Here is a 17,738-nt window from a genome sequence, read left to right as displayed (position 1 = left end):
GGACACTGTGTTAAGTATGGGACTCTCTGGGAGCAGAATTTTAAGTAACGATTTGGTTTTAAGCAAGGGAAAAGTTACACTGATGACCAAAAAAATTTCCCTAAGAATAAGCTCCGTGCTGCTCAGCAAACCGGTAGGAACTCCATTCCTTAATTATTCGAGATTATATTGACCAAAGCATTAGGGACTGCATTGCTGGTGGCAGGCTTGCCTTGGCACAGCAAAGAATGTACAATTTGGTAAACTCGTATGTTTTTCTGTTTCTGAGGAAAGCAGCAAAAGCATGTTATCAGACTGCTTTGCCTTACTGTAGTTAGGAACTGGAACTGTAAGTCATCAGATGATACTTCTTATCCTTTTTACCACCTGTCACCCATCCGGATGCCCAAGCATATGCCAAAATGTCTATTTTAATTCCAACTGAAACAATACAAAGAAATGAGAAAACGTAAGTAACAATGATGTACTACATAGGTTACACAGAAAGTTTATTTTGTGAGATTCTGAAAGTACTATAGACACTTACCCATGTGTACAACCTGTATGTAAATTAGTAACAAGAGTTCCACCCTGTAGCTTTATAATGTTTCTTTTCAAGGAATAAAAGAAAAAAATGTGTGTGTGGTTTTGTGCTTCAAAATTCTGATTCAATCTGACTTGAGACAGTTGGCTTTCTATTAAATATGATTTTTTCATTTGGTATGTAACATTAGTTATAACCTTAAGGACAGGAGGTTTTTAAATGAAATTCTGGATAGAGTAACACTACTGGCCTGGCAGATTCGGAGTGGTAGAGTAAGACCTACAGGCAAAAGTTTTAATGATACTTTTGAAAAGTGAGAGAGGAGTTTTAGAATTTAAATCTCATTCTCAAAGCTAAGTTAAGGGCTTTATCATCAAAGTATGCTGTGTAGCCTTGCAAGTTCTTGACCACTAGGGTGTAAAATGAAAATACTGATTAGGAGGTATGACACAAAACATCACAACGTTGTTCATGTGATCAATGGCTGATCTTTAAAACAAAATGTACTGAGGATATCAGAACAACACTTTCCTTACTACCATGCAATCTGCATGGAGGTTTACTGTGAATCCAGTTCCAGTTGCTGAAAAATGAAAAAGAACCCCAACCCTTAGTTACACATCATCAGAATATCACTTGAAATCTATTTGAATACTTTTAAATATATTATTAACAATAACATATACCGTTAACTATTCAGAAACTTGATTAAAACAGAATGAGCCTAGGAATACCTACCAAACTTCTGTTGAACAGCACCTTAGTTCAGATAAAAGCTGCTTTCAGCAACTCAAGGGAAAGCAGCAAATCAAGCCCTTTTGAGAGCATTGCTAACTTTTGTCTTAAATAAGTAGATTGAGTCTCAGCTTCATCCTCCTGGCTGATAAGATAAACCGCCTGGACATGTTTTGTTCTTAAAGTGCTTTCTTTTGGGGGGACGGGAGGAATTAGAAATTACTTCAGTTTAACTATGGCTGCTTGTGGGTGCTTCTAAGCACGAACTATTTTGGTCAAACTAAAATTAACTTACTATTTAAAAATATGTATATATCTTTGTTAAGCAGCAATGCTGTTCATCAAGACATCTTTTTTTCTGACACATGATCACAAGTGTTAAAGGCTTTTCATCTTTTACCTCATTGTTTTCATGAGATGTGTAGTATCTTTTTGCTGTAAAGGACAAAATTAACCACAACAGTTTAGTATACATTGTGCCTGTCAAAAATAAACACATATGGAGTGACACCTTTTCATTATTGAAATGAATGACAAATCTGTGACTGCCCTTTGTATAGACAAAAATTTATGTATATGGTTGAAGAGTAACAGCAATGGTAAAATCAAGACATTTTTAGTAGTAATTTTGACAACTGAAAAATGTGTTTTTCAGAAAACCTATTAATTGCATGTATAATACTTAACATCGGGAGCAACTTAAAATCTAATTTCATTTTATGTAGTTATTTCGTAGGAAACTTACTCCAGACTAACAAACATAAATGTTGCTCTGAGTCATCACAGCCTTTCACTGTAACGCCTAAATACATCTTAATAATTAAATTGAAATATCAGGTAAAAATAATGAGAGTATGTTTTTCACCACACACATATTACTTCTGTTAATCTGATACTAGATAGGTTTTGATCAGTGTGAATACCTTAACTTTTTTCTCTCATGCCATATTGCAACAGCTGCCTTACAGAGAGGCAAGAACACTCGTCAAGTGGATATGTTGAGTTGAACCTCATTATGTGTGAAATGTTGTGTCTCTGTTGCTATGAAATAGGCCAATTCTGTTCTTCTTCTAGTGTAGTTCTGATAGCTTATGTATGGGGATGTTGCCATCATCTTGAACTTTCTTCTGTTTCTGAACTTAAATCAGGGTTTTCCATAGCCACTTTTTATTAGGTACGCCTAGACTTTAAATAGTTTTGGAAGATGCTGATGCTTAATAGGCTATTTTAGTTTTGTGTTGATGATTTCTAAATAATATTTAAATCTTCAAACTCTAGAATGCATATGGATTTGATTATTCTAGCGCTTACATCTTGAGTAACTTCATACATAATTTTATTCCACAGGAGTTTGCTGCACTGACAAAGGAATTAAATGCATGCAGGGAACAGCTGCTTGAAAAAGAGGAGGAGATTTCAGAACTGAAAGCTGAAAGAAACAACACAAGAGTAAGTATACAGCAGACCTTTTCTGGATATCATGTATGTGTAAAGCAGGAGGAATATATTTACATATAAATTTGGATCTTCATTTGTATAAATAAGAAGAAAAAAATCCAGCCTTTTAATAAGTACATGAGACTTGTAAGGTTGTACATAACAGGACATATCTACCATGATACAGTCTTGGAGGAGCTGAGTGTATGTGTAGCAAGATATATTATAAAAATAGCAGATTTTGTATTTAACATGGTAAGTACATTGAGTTTAAATGTTTTCTAAAGCAAAGCACTCGTGCAGCCTTCCAAGACTCAGGGCCTGCCTAAGTAGCCTGCACATATCCTCATCTCTTAGCAAGGCAAAAGGGAGGGTTACAACAGACCTGGCTTTCCCTTATGCCTTGAACTTGATCTCGATAAGGATGAGATGAAGGCTGCCACGCATATCACAGTCAGTCTGTTGTTTAGTCTAGATGCAGCCATGTGACCCTTGAAGTAAATGTCATTTGCCATACAGCTGAGCGAGGACAAGATTTCACCCTTAAATTCACCATGTTCTACTTCAATCAGAAGATGTTATTCTGTCTGGGAACAAGAATATGTGATAGCACCTTCAGAAAATTCTCAAATGGTTTACAGAACAGTTTTCAGAGTAAAATCATTTGCACATGCAAGTGTCTGGGCAAAGGCAGAACTGATCAAAAAAATGGAAGAGGGAAGCAGAGGAGGCTTTCTGGGCTGTGGAAGGGTGTGAGAAAAGAGATGGAGTAGTCCCACATCAGACAGGAGTCAGGCTGGCAATGAACATATGGAATAGATCTCAGAGATGTTGAACACCAAGGATGTTTTCTCATATACTTATTTCATTCTTCTGTCATTGCCTTTATTTTACTTAATATTTCAGGAGCTGAAGCATTTATTAAAGTAAACAAGGCTGACTTACATTTAATTTTATTAATATTTTATTGTCTCAATTCCTTTTATTTATGAAACATCTTCAATTAGGCACTGCAGTCTCATAATACCCATAGATCAGAATTTAACCCTATATTTTATTATTAAATTTCCCTTTTATTGTGTCCAAAAACTCTAAGGATATCTTTCAAAGTATGGTTTTAACTCCTTTATTTAGCTCATTTTCTCAGAGGTCCTTTTACTTACATCGGTTTGATAGGTACTGAAACTACATTGGGCACTCTATTTCCTTATTTAAACATGGTAGCATGAGTTCGTACAATCTGAAAGCACTGTACACATGAAAATAAGTATAACTGTTTCCTAAAGTTCTGTAAAGGCAAAAGCATTATTTCATTAATGTAAATGGCAGTCATTTTCATCATTTTTGCCTCAATATTATGATCTGTCTTCTAGACTTATGTGTTTCTTCTTTCAAAATAAGAACTTCTATCAGAGAAAACAGGGTGACAATAGACAGTAAATGTAATATATATTATTTCAATATCTGTATTTTCACTCTATAATCTAATAGTTATTATATCTATATTCATTATTCTCATAAGAAGCCTTTTGTTAATTTCTATTACTTTGTGTCGTTATCCTGATTATTACATTTTCTTTCATACTTTAGCTTCACATATATGTGTTTCCATTAAGGTTTTAGGTTGCCAGTATTTTCTTTTCTGTCTTGGATGTACATAAAGACAGGCATGGGAATTATGCCGTAGTTAGGCTGTAACTTTGTTTTTTCAAAGAAAGATTTTCACCGGTAATTTACCAGTATAGCTATTGGAGGTCACCCCAGCTGACCAGAGGTGCAAATTGGTTTCCACCACTGTGGAACAATGCTGAAGAAAATGACTGATTTTGTGACTGGTTTTAGAGATAATCTTCACCCCCATGTCTACTTATTTTACTTGTCTCCTTTGCTTGCACCAGAGTGGAGATTCACTGAGCAATGTGCATTCTAAATATAGACTGAAAGGAAATTCCATTGTGCCTGTGCTGATGAGAAATTTTAAGCTGGACCTCAAAAGAGAATTGTCTTATTAGTGGGTTGTCACATTCCTCTAAGGAATCCCTTAATCTAAGTCTGTCTCATTTTAGTAAATCCCTTGTCTTTTATATTTTTTCCTTGTATTCCGTTATTTATGCGGCTCCTTTTCTCTCCATCACCCTCTCCTGATTCTTTAATTTCTCCTGCTGTGAACTTTTTTTTTTGTTGAAAACGAAGTTAGTTAAGATAAAATATTAAAATCTAGGTCCTGTAGTAATACAAACTCTACTGAGTCACACTAATTTCAACTTACTGAGTCATCATTCCTAAAAAAGAATGTTTTAACTTTTTGCATTTTCCGTATGGAAATCAATGTCCTTGTAGTAATGATGGTATAGTATAATATAGGTGGTGGTAACCTACACCGATGTAGTTTATGTCGTTGAATTTAACCATGCATTGGAAGTGATTTGAGAAATACAGAAAGCTGGGTATATTCTAACAATTTTCTCTGTTCTTGTTGATTTAGTTCTAATTAACATTTTAAAGATGCTTCCTTCACTCGCAAAATATGCACTAGAGCATTTTTTCAGTCCTCAAATGCTTGTTTTTAAACACTCTATGCTCATGAAGAGTCCAGAGCTCCAGAAACCTTCATCCCATTTAGCTAAGATTCAATTATCAGCATGGCATCTTGAGCATCCTAAAATTTGCCCAGCATAAGAGTACAATTCACTTGTCAGATTATTTCATAATCCATTGTCAAGCTTATGCTTTCCAGTAGGAAGAGCATAGCAATGATGCGTGGGTGATTGTGTCCCGCCTGCTGCTGTTGATCTTCATCTTCTTTTCTCTGCAAGCTGCCTGTCCCTCTGAGTGCTTGACGGCTGTAGCAGCTCGACACAGCGTGAGGGAGCAGAAAATGCTCAGCAGCCCATGATCTTTATTAATGCCAGAGTTTAATTGCAACACACTAAAATACCTAAAGCTGTTCCTAACAATTCTTTTGTAGTTTAAATGAACTACCAATATTGTTACAATGTTATTTCGACATGAAATCTCCTGGTGTTCTCACAAGTATTTGGAGTAGTAATTCTTGAATTATATAGCAGGGGGAAAGCCCTCAACATGCCCCCATGCCCACAAGTTATTTTGATTTCCTTCAGTTGTTAAACATTGCTTGGCCACACGATGATCTTCAATGTCAATTTTATATGCTTATATATCCCTTCCCCCATCATTGTAGCAATGGACACTTCGTAGTTCTGTCAGTGCAGTTACATTTGCTCATCCCAGGGAAGTAGGAAAGATCTATTACCCTTTTTTTAAAGTATAGTTCTGGTTGGGGCAAAGATGGATAAAATAGCAGCATCATTTCAGCAAAGCAGGGGGCAAGGTGGCTCAGTCACAGTCAGATGTTCTAACTCTTGGGTTATTCTTCCCTTTCAGTATGGCCAACAGTAACGTGGCACTGGGAGACCTGGTTAATGGTGCTCTTTGCTCAGCTGGATTTGCTGTAAGCAGTGCTTACAGAATTTGTGGAGAAATAGGGTTAACTTTTGTTGAAAAGCAAAAATAAGAAATTTTTACAAGCCAGAAACATACAAGTCAGCATGCCTTCTCGAGCATTCTTAGGGCTGATGGTAAGGAAAATTCCAGTGTTCAGAGGTAGTGTCCAGAAAAATGAACCACTGCAAACTGAGTGACTTAAATGAATAAGAACAGAAAGAAAAAGCATGAAATGTTCACAAGTAGTGCAATAATTCTCATGAGTATTTTTACACTTAACTGTGATGTCAGCTCATCTGTCTTTATACAGCAGAATAGGCAACACAGTATTTTGCACTTGATTTATTTAATGACTATGAAATATATGCAGACATTGAAATATGGTTTTGTCACCTCTAAAATGCTAATTATAAGCTAAAGGCAAAATTAGGTTTTGTGTATATTAAATGGATGACTTTCATTGCTTTAGTTTTATATATTAATGCACATCTCTAACATGGCAGTAACTTAACCTAAACTGAAATTCATTTTCTGCTGCTCTACAAAGGTCTAGGGTGCTGCACTGTTCATCCCACATAGTCATCTCCTCCACGATTACCCCATTAGAAATTCTGAGTTCTGACCACTCTGCTCTCTTCTTACACTTGGAAACCTTGTTTAACTATTTTTTCTCTCTTCTTCACTCTCTTCGATCACCATTCTTCCTTGTCTTAGTAAGGATTTTTTCTTTCTTCAGTCCATGCTGACTTCAAATTCCCTGTTGAGGTTGTCTGTCTATGCCAGTCCAAAATGAAGTTCAGGATGTACATTAGGGTTTTTTCCTGTGTTTCTTATTTATCTCTGTGCTATAGGTTATGCATAATTCCTTCTGTCATGAAAGATTTTTCCATGTCAAGAATTCTGTATCACCATCATTTTTCTTCTCTCCTAAACCAGATTTTCTCATTTTCCCTTCCAACTAAGACTTGCGTACAGGTTCTCAGAACTCTTGTTTCTGATCATCACAGTGTTTGTCTAAGAGATAAGTTGTTTAGGGTAGTAGGGTATCAAATATTAGAAATTTGCTCAGTGTTCGGCCAAAAAATAGTTACCAAGGTTTTGTTATTCTGAACTGCTTTAGTGGGTGTCAGTTTGAGCTTCAGACAGCTACAGGCTTATGGAAGGAATGAGCTGTGGTTCAACATTTTCCTTTTTTTTCCCCCCCAGTTTCTCTAGAAATTCATAGCATTTTGACCAGATTTAAACTGTTCCAGAGGTAGCTATGATGCATTGGAAAGTTTCTGCATAAAGAAAGGCAGAAAGGACAGACAACAGAGCAGGATGAGCCAGGCTCTAACAGGATCAGCCAGCAAGTGGGAATGACTGTGGAGAAATGTGAGTCCACAGCATAGGTCAGAGTCAGAGTCTGGCTACCCCAGGGCTGCAGAGTGGGGCAGGGTCCGGCTGCAGAGAGAAGGAAATGTTGCAGCCAGACAGTCTCTTTGGAGAGGTGGGGCAGAGAGTAGGTTCTAGCACTAGAAATCAACTGTTTACTTTCCTCCAGCTATCTCCTAGATAAACTAGGTGGCCTAGAAAAATCACAAAGATATATGAATTTAGACCAAAATTCAGAAATTCAATTCTATTCATGATAGCAATTAACTGTGTATTTAAGTACTGCTATGAACAGAAATACTCCATAAGTATGTGGAAGGTATTCTGATCTCATTTGAGTTACAACCTTACCACGGCCTTGTACCAAGTTCCTGATGGCTCTATGATGAAGAGGTCTCTTCAAATCTGCCTGTTACTTTGGACTCCCTCAAATAATTAAAAATCCACCTATATCTGCTGTCAGCCCTACAGGGATTGGATGACAAAGCTTGTGAATTTCTTGCTCATTTGCTTTTGATAAATTCCGGCCATCCTTTGAATTCAGAAATGGTAGAAATACCCTCCTTTCTTGAACTGCATGGAGTCATTACAATTCTTAATGTACTAACATTGTTTGTGTATGTGTTCACTATTTTTTGTGAATAGTACAGTGGTGCAAATCCAGACACAAGAACCATATTTGAAGCAAAGATAACATCAAACCCTAATCATTCCTGACTTAATAGCAATATATTACAACTATAATGTGATTACACTCTGGTTTTGCTCTTCTATGTCTATTAATTCATGTAACAATAAAGGTCATTATGTGACTGAGAATAACTATGGATTACAGATAAATATATATCTTTACTAATAGTAGCTATATTAAGAACCACATCGAAGGAGAAATAATAAACAATTATCCATGTAACTCAGATTTCCAGTTCAATGACTTAGATATAATTGTATGCTCTAATTACAATACATTGTGATTCATGTCTTTAGGTACCCTGCTTTAACCTTACAGCTAACCGGTTCTCTTTTATGTTCAGACAGTAGGAACAGCAATGGTAGCCCTGTGAAAGTATAGACAAATGGAGAATTTTTCTATACAACATCAACATACCATTTAAATTTTTCATTTAACCTCAAAGTAATAATGAAAAATAATTATCGTATGATTTTACAATAGATATCTGCAGGTTATTTTACAGATATTTACAATAATCTGAATTTTCTCTTTATGGACCTTTTTGTCTTCCATTATGCTTGTAATACAGCAGAGACAATGAACATTATAGTGTACATGCTAGTGACAAACACCATTAGCTGTAGCATTTAGAATGAATAGTCTTAAAAATTTAATAAAAATACTGTTTACTTTTACATACTTTGTTAAGTATCTTCCAGTATAAGTTGTAAATATATTACAGTTAGCGTGAATGAGTTATAAACTTCTTTACTATTTTTGCATGATACTTTAGACTGGCTTTGGTTGTTATTTGATTGTTAATGCTCATCAATTACTATCACAAATAATATGGTAAATATGTACTTAATTTAGTTAAATAGTGACCCTATGCTGAGTGATTTGTTGTTCTCACTTTTCAGAGTTTTAAATGAAATCATGAGTAGATTTCGTATTTTTCTATTTGATTTAGAATCATGAAATGTTGTCAATAATTCCAACAGTCTATCCTACAATGAGATTGCCAAGAAAATTGTCATTTGGTACCATGCACTTTGTAGTTAGAATTTCCATGGCATTTAGGTGCACAAAAATTAATAATCTTTCATGTCAAATCCAATAGCTGTTACTGGAGCATTTGGAGTGCCTTGTCTCAAGACACGAAAGGTCACTGAGGATGACAGTGGTGAAACGGCAAGCACAGTCTCCCTCAGGAGTTTCCAGTGAAGTTGAGGTCCTCAAAGCTCTGAAATCTCTGTTTGAGCACCACAAGGCTTTGGATGAAAAGGTACAGTATGGAAAAGAAGTTTACTAAATACACTCTTTAACTTACTTAACTATACCTTATGATGCAGCAGAGCAACAGTATTGTTTATTTACTTCTTGGAATATGTTCTGTACTTACAGCATTTACATGTGTCCAGAGAAATCCATAGGAATTTATGACCAATCGCTGTAATGCACTTCAGGTCATTTTAGCTATCTTTTGTAGACAATAGTACTGACTTTTCAAAATAGGCAACTCTCACCCCTACCAGACATGCTTCTCCTGTTTAGCACTAAATGAAGGTAACACCATGGCATTTATTGTCTGTATGATATGCTTTTAAGTTATTGCTGAGAAAATGTAGGTATCTCAAATTTTAAAAACACACAAACAGAGCAAAAAGGCAGAATGAGATGTTTCTAACGACATAAAGGAACTTGCCTCTTAAAAATTTTTAGGAGGAAAACCTCCTAAGTTTCAGAGACATTTTTACCATTTACTACATAAGCACAGTGTTTCCTCTACAAGTAGGGTAACCTAAAATTAGTAGATCCTGCATTATCAGAGGTAATGAAGGGCTTGCAGAATCAAGATAAATACCACTGACGATAACTGCATCTCATCATGCTAATTAAGAGGATCTTTCCACTGGATTCCTCATGTGTCCTGTGCTGGGAAGACTCTTGTGTGTGAGTGAAGTTTTGCACAACTATGATGTATCACCCTGGACATTGCTTACATGAATTGAGAAATCCAATTCATGTCTAGAAACAACATGCTCAGAAGATGATGTATCTGAATTCGTAAGTGCCTCAAAACTACACGTGTGGGAAGCACATGAGAACCATTGCTCACAAGCAAAGAACCGAGTTCCTTGTGGGGTCTGTCTTGGCAGATTTGCTTGGGCTCATTGCTGCAGCTGAGCTGCTTCTCTGTTGGAGATGGCTGGGTAAGGAAGGGAGACGTTATGCAGCACAGCGTCTGAAACCATTGACTGCACAGTTGAGCTGTGTTGTGTAGAACAAGTTCAATGGTTTCGCAGTAATAAATTTGAGTTTTTTAAATCCAGAAATGTATTCAGAAAGCTGACTATATTTAAGGAATTATTATTAAAAGAAACAGCTTTATGAAAACGGTAGCTATAGTTATAGAGTAACATTTATTTTTCATTGGTAATAAAGGTGTGAAACACTGTGGGTTATGAGGCATACTGGGTTAACTATCAGGTTCAAAGTTAAATGAATTTAAGGAACTTACACCAAATCAAAACGTATTTTGTGTTTAGGTGTATCTCTTTAGTTATATGTTCTATTCAGTTACATTTCATGAAAGCACATTTAAAGAAAATCTAGAAAAGGGAATATAATGACTTCTAGCCACTGTAAGCAATTACTTGTAATAAGCCTTTGGATGTCATCAAGACTTACAAAATACTGCATTATTAAAAATATCTTTTGAGGATTGATAAGGTTTGTAGTCTGAGCTTTGATCTTTTGTCCAACACTTTAAAAATTGCTAAAACTATAAAGTAGGGAGCTCTCCTCCTTTTATACTTTTTGACATCGTACTGGATAAATATGAGGAATAATAATGCATCTTATTTTGAAAATTATTGTACAGAAGTTGATTGAAGCCAAATATCATATTTTGACCTATATTCCTGAAAAATTGTGGTTTGTTTTTTTTTTTAATGTAACAAATTAAAATCACTATTCAGTTCATTTAAAAATTTTGGAATGACAGAGGCCGACATCTTATGTATATAATGGGTCTCTGTCCCAGTGGTAGTGATAATTATCAGTGTAGAAAAATCAGCCATCTGCAATCATATTAACAGGAGATTTGTTACGTTATAGAACAAGTTTTAAAATTGATTGACCCAAATTATTTTTTCCTTTGTGCTATTCATCTATGTGTTGAACCTTTTTTATTTTTATATAATAAATCATATTTTTATTATAAAACATTCCAAGATCAATCAAGGAAACAGTTTAGTAAATGATTTTAAAATAATTTGTTATAAATGTAGCACATATTATCAGCTATAAATTCTGTATAAAATTATGTGTTTATCTTATAGTGTCTCTCTTTAGAAGGATTGGATCAAAGATGTTTCATATACCATCCAGATACCTGATAATATAAAGGTATCACATTGTACCACACATTGTCAGCATTATTGGGATTTTTATTCAAAAATAATGGAAGTAAGAAAGACTGAATATACCCAAATATGCTAAAAAACCTTTATGGCATGTGAGTCATCTGTTCTACACTTTCTTTGACAGAAAAATTATGTGTTAGATTTGTTTCAGATCCTTCAGAAATAAGATATTAATCCACCTATGAAAAATTATTCAGACACTAGTAGAATAATGTAGGCTGGATCTCCTAGAGGACATCTGGCCCAACGTCCTGCTCAAAGCAGCGCCAACTATTTCAGGTTGCTTAGGGTCCTGTCTAATCAACTTCTGAATATCTCCAGGGAGAAAACCTATTCTGGTATTTTGCTACCTTCATTGTAATTTTTTTTCCGTAATACCTAGCTGGAGTTTCCATTGTTGAATCTTGTTCCGTCTTGTCCTGTCACTCTGCATCTCCAAGAAGAAGCTGTTTTATTTTCTCCACATCTTCTGGTTAGCTCGTTGTAGACAGCAATAAGGTCTCCCATGAACCTTCCCTTCTTAAGTTTGACCAGACCCAGTTCTCTCAGCCTCTTCTCATGTGCCTTGTGCTCGAGCCCATGACCAACTTGGTGGGCCTTCGCTGGAGTCTGTCAGTGTCTTTCTTGTACCAGGGAGCCCAAAACCAGATGCAGTCTCAAAAGTCTGGAGGGGAATAATAATTTCCCTCAACCTGATGACTGAACTGTGTGTCTGGCCTTACTCACCCCTAGGTCTTCTCTGCAAAACTGCTTTCTCTTCCCCAGCCTGTCCTGTTACCTGGGGCTATTCCATTCATAGTAATGGGATGCCACTTGGACTTTGTGTCACTAATCACAAACCTCTGAGCCTTGCAGTCCAGCTAATTTTCTATGCACTGTATAATCCACTTACCCAGTTTGTATCTCACCATTTTCTCTCGGGGTAAAAGGAAGATCTTGCAGAAAGCCTTGGTAGAGACAAAGTAAAAAACATTCACTGTTCTCCCCTCGTCCATGGAGCCAGTCATCTCATCACACAAGGCAATAAGGTTGACCAGATGTCATTTGCCTTTGACAAAGTCATATTGGCTCTTCCTAATCACTATCTTGTCGTTTATGTACCTGGAAATTACTTCCAGGAAGGTATGCTCCATAACCTTCCCAACACTGGCCAGCTTGTAGTTCCCTGGATCTTCCCAGGATAATTCCTACCTTTCATGATGGTGGACACAATGTTTATGGGTTTTCCACTCATCAGGAATCTCCCCTGACTGCCATTACCTTTCAAAGATGAAAAAGGCCCCACTATGACGAGTTAATCAACTCTCTCAACACCCTTGGAGGCAGCCGGTCTGCTCCCCTTGGCTTGTGTATGTCTTATCCTCCTGTATTGTGAGTTATGCTTCACTCCCCAAGACTGTGCTACTATACTCAGGGAGGCCTGAGGGCAGAACTTTGTGGTAAATACTGAGGCAAAACCCCATGATATATAATATACTGATGTCACAGGAAATAAACACTGTCCCATCAGAAAATGCACCCCAAAATGAAGTAGGTTAATGGATAAAGAGTAAATGAAACTGTTAAAAGTGCATTGAAAATGTACCATGACCCTTTACAAATGAATAGTGGAAACATTTCTTTAATTTTTTTCTTCACAAGAAATGTTGACATTGAAACCAATAATTTAGCTGTTACACCCTTGAAAAAGCATAACCAGATATTTTCATAAAAATGTTTGCCTTTTAAACTTACAAAAATCCCAAGAAAGTCTTTACATTCTTCCTAAATGCAAATTTTCTTTCATGTTTTCACTTCCTACACTAAAACATTTCAAGGTGTTGTAACAAGCTCTGCCACAAAACTTGACTGGCCATGCAAGGATTGCCCTGTACACAGTACAAGAACTACAAAAACGTCCTCATTACTATAACAAAATGCAATGAAAAATACAAAACAGACTGGAAGGTGGAAAATAAAACATGTCAATTCAGGGTTCATATTTCCAGGGAGGCCTGCTTAAGTATAAAGAGAACCAGAAATGATACCTTAACTTATTTCAAAAAGCCTATTGTCTCTCTATATATTACATGAAGTCTGGGCTTTACCTTTACCTTTTGTCCAAAAGGTGGACCACCATAGAGAGATCACGGCCATGATTGCATTTTTCAGAGAAAGCATGACTCTCATTGACAGTTATTTCAGTGTCTGACAAGTCCTTCAGCATCCCTTCACCCCCTGTAGAATGTAAACTTGTCATGAGCTTCCCATGCTGGAGAGCCAGTCCTGTTTGGCTGAACGCAATAGGTACATCCTAGTGAGCAGAAGATAGTAAATTCTTACCCCATTATCCGTATGAGATCCTAGCGATGCCAAACAACAATCTTCATAGTCTGTTCTTGCATAGTTGTAGTGTATTTTGGGAGAATTTTCACTTTAGGGCATAGAGATAATAAAAGAGTTAATTTAGTTTATAAATATGGACTATTTTATGTGTATCTCAAAGAAATCTCCTTGTGTCTCCTTGGGTAAGTGAGTTGTGTCACAGCAAATGAAATTAATACTGCACTAACTGTACTATTATTATTTAGAAGTTTAATTTGACAGAAACTATACATATTTTCAAACATCTTTATGTATCTAAATATGCTAAAATTTTTAGAAATCTGAAAACACAGGACGTGGGCAGTTCTGCTACCAATTCTAGATTTTCTTCATGTTCAAAGTTAAATTCAGTTATTGGTTTTTTCGAAGTGTAAGGTTAGGTTATGTCCCACAAACAATGAGCATTGTTAAAAAAATTGAAAGTTTTAAACACTAGAGGTTAGGACTGATTATGACTAGGACCAATGTGAAATTCTGACCCAACATTTCTAATAGCCTTTGCTATTGCATAAGTGACTTGAAATTTGCATCTGTATTCATAGGGAAGATAGCCTGTGTGGAAACTTCTCTTCAGTTAATCACCCCTGACCACCTTAAGGCTTCAGATCTCAAAGGCTTCTCTTACTGCTGCTAAGTAGCTGATAACTATCTTAGTTTATTTCATGCAATGAAAAGTTGTAGAAATAATGTAAGACAGCACTATGAAATATTTTTGGATATTATATATGAATATACATGGAGTAGTTTATAAGACAAATGTAGATGAGATTTACTAGACATCATTAGAGTTGAATAGAAAATAGAAGCTCAGGCTAACTTCATGGTTAGAATAGACATTGAGTGTAGAGTAGGTCAGGAAGTATACATTCCTTATATGCAAATCAGGAAAAACAAAAACTAGAAATATGGTTATTTTCTTTGTATCATTCTATAGCTGTAATTGACTTCTAATATCTGTCTGAACATGTTTATTTTCCTGCAGATTTTTTTCCTATTTTGCGTTAAACTTTGGGTTCAACATTTAAAATGTACATTTGCAAAGAAGAAGCTGTTTGAAGCAACTTATTCTCCAAAACCATTTTTTTGTCAGTTTTTTAAGACAAGTGTCCAGTTGATCTTCATGGAGAAAAGCAACTGACAGGTGTTATTGTCCTAGCTAAGATTCAAAAAACACTGGTTCTCTTAAGATTAATTCATGGCAGAAAAGTATGCCTAATATTCTAGCAAATAAAAACAACCTATTCATGTCAACATTATCACTGTCTTTTTATTCATTAGCAGGTAGCTAGGAGAGCTTTTATTCAATAGACTGTTCATGAAAAATAAGTGATTCAATTCTAGCATGTGCAAGTGTTTTTTAAAAGCTCTTTGTGGGCTGCAAATCTGGAGAGAATGGAGAAAGAGTTTGACAGCAAAGAAAAAAGTGGGAAGCAGTTGCTAGGAGATGGAGAAAGATGGGTGATATTTTGCACCAACAGCAGGGCTAACATGACATTGACTATGTTACATTTCAACATAATGTGATTGCATTTAAAAGCCAGAGGAATACCCAGTCATCTGGGCACATGTTGGATACCCACTCTAACATAAAGAGAGCAACCCTTTTCTGCTGTGTCTGTGGCACTGTAATGGGAATCTGTCCTTTAAAAATGTGTGTTATAGCATGTTCTGATGGTTCAAGTGACATCTGATAAGTCTTACTTTGTGAAACCTTGTTTAGTAAAGCTTTCTCTAGTGCCCAAGAAAATAGAAAGACATTGAAGGACCATATGAAATTTAAGTAGTATGGTATTTCTGACGTGATAAACACAGTCTCACTGAGATAATGGTTACTTCTATGAGCTGTAGTTACTCACTTACTGTCTTTCACTTCCAGAAAAGAAAAAACAATGTAATATTCTAATCATTCATTTGCATTTATCATATGAAAAAAGCCAAATTATCAGATAAAAATAGTTTGCATTTGTTCCAGCTCCTTTTTCTCTAACAAGATAGTGAGCCGGAACAACAGCCTTTCCTGCACCTCTCAGAAATGAGGATGGTTCTGTTTCTTTTCTTTGCTGTAACATAAATTTGAAGAGGGAATCCAATACAAAATTCTTTGCAATACATTTGTATATGGCTTTTCAGAGGCTTTGGCTGTTGCTCTGTACTTAGATTCAAAGGTTATTCAATATGAACGTATGAAGTTCAGGAAAACATTGACACAATTGCTAACCGGATAAATATTGCTCAGAGTAAAATCTTTTTCAAAATATATGTACACCGCATACATTAGTATGGCATTTGTAGGCTGTAATCTTTCCTGGAATGCGAATAACCAAACCTGAAATCTTTACTCAGCTTTTGTGTTCTTCCTCAAGTTTATTTTTAAATCAATTAAAGACTGAGAAAGAAATTTAAAGTGAGAAACAAAGTTACAGTTTGTGGGCTGTAAACCAGAGCAGAATTCTGCTTCAGATCAGCACGCTGATGTAGCACTTTTCCTCTTTTTCACTGATAGAATCAAATATTTCCCTCAACTTTAACAGCTGCTATATATGTGGTTGGAAATGAAGAATTAATTGCAACATTTTGAATGTCACCATGGCAAATGTGAATCTGAATCAGTTGTTCACTGGTCATATGAAAGGAAAAAAGAAGTCTTCTGTGCCAAGGCAGAGTTGTTTTCAGTTCCTTTAGCAGCTCTTATATTCAGAGAATAAATAAGGGCCATCAGATTGCAATTTTGGTTAGGTCATTGTAAAAAAGGCAGTGCAGTAACAGTGTCCATAGGAGGTAGGGAAGGCAAGGCAAGGCAAGGGAAACAACTTCCAACTGTTGCTCTGTGTCATGCTGATACTGTTGCATGTTGTTACTGACAAAGGGCCAAGAATGAAAAATTGGATTTGAATATAATAGCTTGATATTCAGAATAAAGACATTAATTCTCCATCTATTTTTTCTGAAGTACCATGTAAAAAATGTCTCCCAAATTTCCTTTGAAACAAATGCCTATTATTTCCAGAGAATGTTGTTTTCAGGCTTTAAAATGTCTGTACAAAACCCACTAGGATTCAATTCTGCAGTGACGTAGTATGTAAAGGTTAAGGATAATTTTTCTGATTCCAGCTCCTTGTGGAGTTCCTCAGTAATGTTACCTAGTTGGTTTGCAAATTCTAACACTATTCAAAGTGAATGCCAGTGTTAGACATCTTATAACATATTTTTTCAACATGCATTCTCATTTATAAAACACTTAGGCTTGAATACAAGGAGGTTTCAGAAAACTTATGAAAATTTAAAGTAAAATTACCAACTCTGCATTTAATTTCAGCTATTAACAACTGCTGTCTTGTGAATTTTCTGTCAATCATCTTGTCCCTCGGCAGTGCTTACAGCCAAGAGGACTGAAGCCAGAAAGATGACTGTCATTTTTCCATGTATTTTTTACATTTAAACTGAGATTTCCATTAAGAGTTGTTGTCTGCCAGCTCCCACTGTGGTTAGAGAGATTGAAATCAGGCCTCTTGAAGACAGGACATGGACTTTAATAGTGGAGATCTAGTGAAAGGCAGAAATGGTGATGGGAAGACAAGCAGGATATAGAAAGAGAGTTTGGGGATCCACGGAGGAATCGGGGGAACCTCTGGGAAGGCAGAGAGCATGGTAGGAGGAAAGAGAGAGGAAAGACTGAGTACCAGGTAGTGGACTCATACTGCCTTGGCCTTTTCATCTGTCTGGGTAGAGAAACAGGTCA

General features: G+C 36.0%; 1 protein-coding gene across 1 annotated transcript in view; it reads left to right on the top strand.

The window, feature by feature from the left end:
• Positions 1 to 2,605: 2,605 nt before the first annotated feature.
• LOC104165871 (liprin-alpha-2-like) overlaps positions 2,606 to 17,738 on the top strand; it is a gene marked incomplete at both ends in the record, with an annotated part of 72,309 nt that continues 57,176 nt past the window's right edge. Inside the window, 2 exons of the mRNA XM_009705632.1 lie at positions 2,606 to 2,707; positions 9,328 to 9,492. Of these exons, the coding sequence (XP_009703934.1) occupies positions 2,606 to 2,707; positions 9,328 to 9,492 (267 nt within the window). The remainder of the gene's footprint in view (positions 2,708 to 9,327; positions 9,493 to 17,738) is intronic.

This window comes from Cariama cristata, unplaced genomic scaffold (assembly GCF_000690535.1).
Source record: "Cariama cristata isolate BGI_N322 unplaced genomic scaffold, ASM69053v1 scaffold10568, whole genome shotgun sequence".
Classification (NCBI taxonomy): domain Eukaryota; kingdom Metazoa; phylum Chordata; class Aves; order Cariamiformes; family Cariamidae; genus Cariama; species Cariama cristata.
This window is presented reverse-complemented; position numbering and strand designations above follow the sequence as displayed.